This window comes from Benincasa hispida, chromosome 6 (genome assembly GCF_009727055.1).
Source record: "Benincasa hispida cultivar B227 chromosome 6, ASM972705v1, whole genome shotgun sequence".
Lineage (NCBI taxonomy): Eukaryota > Viridiplantae > Streptophyta > Magnoliopsida > Cucurbitales > Cucurbitaceae > Benincasa > Benincasa hispida.
This window is the reverse complement of record NC_052354.1, coordinates 28,004,443-28,012,733: the sequence shown is the minus strand read 5'-3', so window position 1 is coordinate 28,012,733 and position 8,291 is coordinate 28,004,443. Positions and strand designations below refer to the sequence as shown.

General features: G+C 36.3%; 1 protein-coding gene across 1 annotated transcript; it reads left to right on the top strand.

Moving 5' to 3' along the window:
* Positions 1-3,050: 3,050 nt before the first annotated feature.
* LOC120079186 (secreted RxLR effector protein 161-like) lies at positions 3,051-3,912 on the top strand. Its single transcript, XM_039033353.1, has 2 exons — positions 3,051-3,149; positions 3,319-3,912. Exons 1-2 carry the CDS (start codon positions 3,051-3,053, stop codon positions 3,910-3,912), a joined length of 693 nt encoding a protein of 230 aa, XP_038889281.1.
* The last annotated feature ends 4,379 nt before the right edge of the window (positions 3,913-8,291 follow it).

Sequence of the window (8,291 nt, the reverse complement as noted above, 5' to 3'; positions counted from 1 at the left end):
CGTTTTGGCTATATACTCAAACCTAATCCTCCTTTACATCTCCACATAAGGTTCAAGTATTCATACTATAGCTAGGGGTTCGTTAGTTTATTGGATTTAGGTTTTATAAGTGAAATTTTACATATTCAATAACAGCTTATTGAATAAATCTCAATAATATCTTTATTGTAAATAGAATATGTTTAATTTTATAAACTGCAAGTTTGAGGACATACAACCCAACAAACTCCCACTTGGACTAAAACTCCAGTAGGTTTATATATATAAATATATACAATGTTGAGTATGAGAGAATAAACACAATAAACTAGGGAGTCAGATACCCATTAATTCTCTCACTTGCTCTAAATTTGTCTATCCCGTAGTCCTAGTTTGACTAAGTGACCTTCAAATACTTTAGTCGTGAGGGCCTTTGTTAATAGATCAGCTAAATTGTCTTCATAGGCTATTTGTGTCACTGTTGGAATGTCTTGAATTTGTTTGTTGGCGCTTCGAACAACTAAGTACGGGGGTCTCGCTAAAAAGGGTATATTTGTGGGTTTTGGGGATGGAGTTAAGGGATATAGAGTCTGGTCACCTTCTGAGTATAGAGTCATACTTAGTAGGACTGTGATATTTAATGAAAATTCCATGCTTAACTCAACTGTAAAGCTTTTTGTGACATCTACTAATGTGGGAGAAAGTAGTAGTATTGATAAACAGGTAGAGATGCAATTCACTTCAGCTGTGAATGAATTACAACATCAAGGTGGAGAAGATCAACACGTTACTATAGAAATTGATGTGTAACCAGAAATTAATGTGCCTAAAACGTCAGAAATTTCTTTGCCTGAGAATTCTAGATCACGAGTAGATCAACCGAGTATAGCTCATGATAGAGCTAGAAGAGTTAGTGTTGGATCTCTTGTGAGGTACGGTTTTGAAGATATGGTTACTTTTCCGTTATAGGTTGCTGAAGAAGTGGATCCTCATGAGCTATCCACCTATAAAGAAGTTGTGTCATGTGGTGAGTCTGCTCAATGGCTTGCTGCTATGGGGGATGAGATGGAATCTCTTGACAAAACTCAGACTTATGAATTAATTAAACGACCTAAGGAGAGAAAAATTGTCATTTGTAAATGGGTCTTCAAGAAAAAGGAGGGAATATCACCTTCAGAGGGCATTAAATATAAAGCTTGAGTTGTTGCTAGAGGGTTCACACAAAGGGAAGGAGTTGATTATAATGAAATCTTCTTACCAGTAGTCAGACATACTTCTATCAGGATGTTACTAGCTATAGTAACTGATGCATTGTGAATATGATGAAATAATGGTGTATATTGCGATGGTGGTGTATTCGTTGTACATGCAAGTTTTTTTTAGCAAAATTCAAGTATAAATCCTACTAAGTTGCCTGGTAAGCCCAAGGTCGAACACAGGGACTATGGAGACAATATGCGATGGTGAATTTTGATTCCTTTATGGTAACAATCAAAACAATAAATTGGTTGGTATGTTTGTTAAAAATATAAATCCTATGCAGCAGAATTGAGAAAAGAGTTAATAATAGCAAAAGTTATAATAAGTATGCGGGGAACGGGTTGAGAAGGGATTTAGCTAACACTTCCTAAGATTACGTTCAAGTTAAGTGATCATGTTACACACATATAACAGCAAGTCATCTCTCAATGCAAATGCTATAGCTTCTAATTTTAGGATGCATGCGATGTATACAATGATGTCTATAGGATTATGTCTAAGCATCTATTCTTGTCTATGCGATGATGAATGACACACACACACACACAAGGTGATCGTATACTATCATATTCTATTTTTAAGGTGCATGCGATGCATGTTAGCAAACAGAACTTATCTCTAAGTTTCTATCTCTTGCTTATGCGGTTCTAATCTAACTTTCTCAAGCCTAGATTCTAACCTAACTCTCTCAAGTCTAGGTTCTTTCTTTAGACTACTCTCTCAAGTATCTCTAAAGGATGATGGACGCATATATAAGACAAGATGATCGCATAAAATGAAGATCTTAGGTCATGCTAGCTAAGTGCTTCTCAAACCATTCGAAAGTTTAGTTACTCATGCGTAATGTAAAGAGAGTGAACAGATGTAGAGATGCAAAATCCATTTTATAAATGAAATCAGAATACAGAATGACAATGGAAAGTAGGGATAGTGAGCCTGGTAGCAATGTCTTGCTTCCCAAGGCTTTTGCACTATGCTTTTCTCTACTCTGCCCAAAAGAATGTTCTTGCTTTTGCAAGAGTCGGCCCTCTCTCCGTTCTCAATGCTTCCCGACACTCTTTTGAGCTAACCAGAAACGATCTTCCGACGTCTTCTTTCTTCACTCGCCTCCGTCTTCTAAGTATAAAAATTACAGATTACGACTATCTATGTATATGGCGAAAAAGAACTCCAAAATCCTGAACTGCTGAACTCCTTTAACGAAGGTGGCCTTCGGTATTTATAGAGCTTCAGGGTGAAGATCTTTTCTCTCAAATGATTGTACTAATGGGATGTCATTAAATCTCTGTCTGATGCGCCGATTAATGGTTACCGAAAAGTTGAGTGTACTTGCTACAATGTGTCGTTAACGGCTTGTCAACTAAATTCGGATTCGATCGTCATCAACTTTCTATCCCATCATGATTTATTAAGCTTTCACCTTGATGCGCCGTCTCTATGCGGCCACCTTCTTGACCAAATCTTCGCAAACGCATATGATCACATAGCTTTGCTGTCGCAATCTTTTAATGTGCTCAGACACTGAATTCCTTGGATCGCAATTCTGCCTTGCGCCAATGCATTTTCCTACACAAAATACATAAATTAGCTGCTTTAATGCAATGGGTGTATATGATCGCAATGTTCTCAACTTAATGTTTTTGGACACGATTTTACATATTTTTACCGTCGCAATCCTACATTGTTTTATATCTTTGCATTGTAATAACGTGCATTTCTGCCCGTTATCAGTAGCACATCAGAATTTGGAACTTGAACAACTAGATGTGAAGACAGCTTTCTTACATGGAGAGTTGGAGGAAGAGATTTATATGACCCAACCAGATGGGTTCCAGTGTCCAGGTAAAAAAGATTATGTTTGCAAGTTGAAGAAATCTTTGTATGGGGTTAAAGTAGTCTCCAAGGCAGTGGTACAAACAATTTGACAGCTATATGATTGGACTTGGCTATAACAGAAGTCCGTATAATTGTTGTGTATATCACAATCAAGCTGATGATGGTTCAATGATTTATCTACTTTTATATGTAGATGATATGCTCATAGTTGCAAAGTCCAAGTCTGACATTCTGAAATTGAAGAATCTTCTCAGTGCTGAGTTTGATATAAAGGATTTGGGTGCTGCACAGAAAATTCTGGGTATGGAGATTTATAGGGACAGAGATAAGAATAAGCTCTTCTTGTCGCATAAAGGATATATTCAGAAAATATTGTCTAGGTTTGGTATGTCATCAGCTAAGCCTATAGATACTTCTAGTGCTGTAAATGCTTGTTTTTCATCTGTGCTTTCACCACAGTCTGAAGCTGAGAAGGAGTATATGTCTCGAGTTCCATATGCTAGTGTAGTGAGAAGTTTGATGTATGCTATGGTCTGTACTAGGCCTGATCTTGCCCATGTTGTTAGTGTTGTCAGCGGGTTCATGGGTCAACCTGGGAAGAAGCATTGGCAAGCCGTTAAAAAGATTTTTCATTACCTTAGAGGTATGTCTGATGTTGGTCTCGTTTATGGGAATTACACAGAGTGTTTGGTGACTGGTTATTCTGATTCTGACTATGTTGGAGATGTTAACAGTAGGAGGTCTATGACTGGCTATGTATTCACTCTGGGTGGTTCTATTGTTAGTTGGAAGGCAACCTTACATCCTACAGTTACTTTATCTACTACTGAAGCATAGTACATGGCCTTGATAGAAATTGCTAATGAGGGAATATGACTGAGGGGGTTAGTTGGTGATCTTGGTTTACCTCATGACCAAGTTATTGTATTGTGATAGTTTGAGTGCAATATGCCTAGCCAATGATCAAGTTCATCATGAGAGAACTAAGCACATAAATGTAAGATAGCACTTCTTAAGAGGTGATCAGAGATTTAAAGTGATGAAAATTGGTACTGCTGATAACCCTACTGATATTTTCACCAAACTGGTCCCACAAGGCAAGTTCCAGCATTGTTTGGACTTGCTGAATATTTTGAATTGTTAGTGGTCCCCTTTGTGGGACACTTTGAGGCATGAGGGAAAAGTCTGGGTACGTCTGGCAATATTGATTTATGTTGCATTTGGTACATCTGTTATCTAGGAGAGAATTCAAGTCAAGGTGGAGATTTGTTGGAACACCTTGAATTTGTTTGTTGGTGCTTCGAACAACCAAGTACAGGGGTCTCGCTATATAAACTCTCTAACCTTAGAGGCACCATTTGATGTAATTTTCTGAAAACATTCTCCCTAATAATACTGTTCTCCCTCTACTCGTAGACGTAGCTAACACACCGTTAGTGAACCACGTATATATGTGTGTCGATCTTCTCTATCTCTACGTTATTTTTTGTGTTCTTTAATTATCGATTTTGTAATAGTCACTATCACGTCTCCTCGGTGTACTATATACCTTATAAGATGGTACTTGCGCTCGATGTGTTTCCCGCGCTTATGGCTTCTTGGTTCTTTTGAATTTGCAACTGCTCTACTGTTATCACAATAGAGGGTGATTAACAGATGCATATTTGGAACCACTTCCAAATCAATCAAGAACTTTCTTAGACATACTGCTTCTTTAGCTACTTCACATGTAGCTATGTATTCCGCTTCCATAGTGGAGTCAGCAATACAACTTTGCTTTATACTCCTCTATATTATAGCTTTTCCATTTAGAGTGAATATTGATCCTAAAGCTGATTTGCTAGAATCCACATTGGTCTAAAAATTAAAATCAATGTATCCGGTAAGGATTAGATACTTTGCAACATACACGTAGTCCCTCGTTCTCCAAAGATACTTGATGATGTTCTTAACGGCAGTCCAATGATCATATCCAAGATTGGACCGATATCTGCTGACTATTCCAATTGCATAGCATATGTTTGGGCATGTACACAACATGACATACATTAAACTTCACAATATTGATGCATAAGGAATTCATTTCATAGCTTCAACATCTTGAGGTGTCTTAAGACATTGTTCCTAAGACAAATGAATTCAATGTCTGAAAGGTAACAAACCTCTCTTGGAATTTTGCATTTTATATCTGGACAACATCTTGTCTATATAAGATGCCTGAGATAATGCTAGCATTCTGCTCCTACGATTCAGAACTATTTGGATTCCAATAACATACTGTACATCTTCCAAATCCTTCATTTGGAATTACAACTCCAGCCATCTCTTAATGTCAGCCAGGAATTCCACATCATTTCCAATGACTAGAATATCATCAATATATAGTACCAGAAAAGCTACAGTTTTGTTGGTAATTTTCTTATAAATACGAGGTTCGTCAACGTTCTGTTCAAAGCCATAAGATTTGATCGCAGTGTCAAATCTTATATTTGAGGATCGGGATGCTTGTTTCAACCCATAAATGAATCTTTTAAGCTTGCAAACCTTTTGTTTTTTACCCTGCTCTATAAACCCCTTTGGTTGAGATATTTGGGAAAGGCTAGATAGGTTTTTATGTAATGTATCTTTTGAATCATTATTCAACCAATTCACTGTTTTACATTTAGATTGGTTAAGATCAGATCACAAGCCCATTGAATTCTCCTTTCTTCAAACCAATTATTTTAGAAGGAATTAGGGTCACAAAACTTATAAGTTTGAGGAAAGTTGGACCAGACATTCTGGATGTAAAAAGATTATAAAACAAAATGGGAATTGGATTCCTATTAACAATAATTCCTGTTCTTTGAATAAAAATTTAAAATCTTACTTTTTAGCTTTAAACAGCTGAGGTAAGAAAATCACATTAGAAGTATTAAGAATGTAAAGTATAAAATAGCGTTAAAAGTCCTTGCTAATCAGCTCAAAAAAATCCTTGCCAAGATTATATCGAATGCTCAATCAGTCTTCATCCCTGATAGATCAATCACAGACAATGTAATCGTAGATCATGAATGCCTCCATCTTATCAAGAAAAAAAAAACTGGTAAAGGGGGTTGGTGTGCAGTAAAATTAGATATCAGTAAAGCCTATGACCGAGTTGAATGGCCTCTCTAGAAGCTATTATGCTGAAGCTTGGTTTTGATAAAAAATGGGTTCCCCTCATTATGGAGTGCATATCAATTGCAACTTCATCATTACTTTGGGGAAGCAAAAGGATCCCCCCCCCCCCCGAGACCCAACTGTATCACATCTTTTATTTGCAGATGATAGTCTATTATTTTGTAAAGCAAACAAGTTGGAATGTGTTACACTAAAGAACATTATGTTATGAAGAGGTATCAGGAGAAAGCATAAACTACTCCAAATCAGCAATCATTTTATCCCTTAATGTGAGGGAAGACAGAGGTACTTTTTTTAGCAGCATTTTAGAAGTCAAGAAAGTAGATACCCTTTGTTTCTACTTAGGGTTGCCATCAACTTTCACAAGAAGCAAGACTAAAGACTTTTAACATTCTGGATAAGACATGGATTCTATCCAAGGATGAAAAAAATCTTTTTACTCAGTAGCGGGCAAGGAGATTATCGGTCAAGCCTTACCAACATATGCCATGAGTTTATTTCAACTACCAAAAAAAACTATCTGACGAGATAACAAGGAATTTTGCAAGATTTTGGTGGGAGCCTTCAATAGAAAAGAGAAGACTCCATTGGAAAATTGGGAGTTTTTTTGCCTTCCAAAGTCATTGGGTGGTCTTAATTTTCGAGACATTATCGGTTTTACAAAGGTTTAATAGCAAAATAGGTCTAGGGAATCCTAAACAATCCTAATTGCCAAAGTGTTGGAAAGCACCTACCATCCAAATAATTCAAAATTAATTCATAAAAATATGTGTTAATGGTATATGATGCAATTAATATAATGCAACAGATGGAGCAATCAAAACCAATGCAAATAAGTTTGGATCCACAAATAAGTTTGGCTTACCTGCTGAGACACCCATCAACAGATGGAGCAATCAAAACCAATGCAAGAAAGACATGAAAAAGAGGCAATGAGACAAAATCATTATGTTGTATATTTTACTCAATTTTGGTAAAATACAGGACATTTATCTTCAAAAGTGTAAAAAGGTCACATAAACTGAAATTGGGGAAACTTTTAAAGCTACACATCTCAAGAAATGAATGATACTTTTCTTATGATATCTTAGTACTCAAAACACTTAACTGAGACTGTGAAATATCTATTAAGACACAGGATCGATTGTAGTGATAGTAATCTCAACAATCCTAAGACCTTAATTGGGGCAATGAAATATTTCAAGTGGGAAAAATGTTTCTCAATAAGAATCGAAGATATGTGATTTGTGATCATCTGTAGCCACATCATTCTCATCAATTAATTGAAAAGCCATTTGAAAGAAAGGAACCAATCCCAGGAAGAAAGATGATAATTGGCTTGAGGAAATTTGTTACAAAACTTAAAGAAGAGACCATCTGCTTGCTAACATACTTGATCAATTTAATGGCAACATATGAGAGAAATCTTGGGAAACTATGCCTTGAATCTTTGGGATTTGTCTAAAGAAAATTTTCACTTTCATCTCCCTTATGTAATTCTCCTAACCTTACTTCCTAGTCCTTGTGTGTCCATATCCTTAACCCATATTTTTCTTCTCCATCCATATATATACCTTCAAATCAAACTTGGCCTTAATCATCTACATATCTTTTTCTCTGCTTGTATACACTTTCTTTCCTTCAGGTGTCACCTTTTGCTCATACCTCCTACTTATTTTATTCAAATATACGTTTAAATGTTGGTTTTATTTCACCTTTTTTAGTGAAAGCCTTGAAACGATTAAAGATCACCGAAGTAAAGGTCTATGAGGGCCAAATCAGTTACTGTTTAAAATTTAAATGTACAGTCACAAGTTTTTTTTTTATTAATTACGCAAACCACGAGAGACCAAGAAAAACGGTAGTGAGATAATTTTAGAAAACTTCTTCTGTACAACAGCATTTTTCAGCCATTTAGTGATCAATCCGTGGTCCGATCGAGTTGAAATTTGACACCAGGGTCTTCAATTTGGACGGTGAAAATTTGGTTTGGAGGAACCTACAGTCAGATATCATGGGTAATTGGTTGCACTTCAAGTGAGACGTTTCTAATT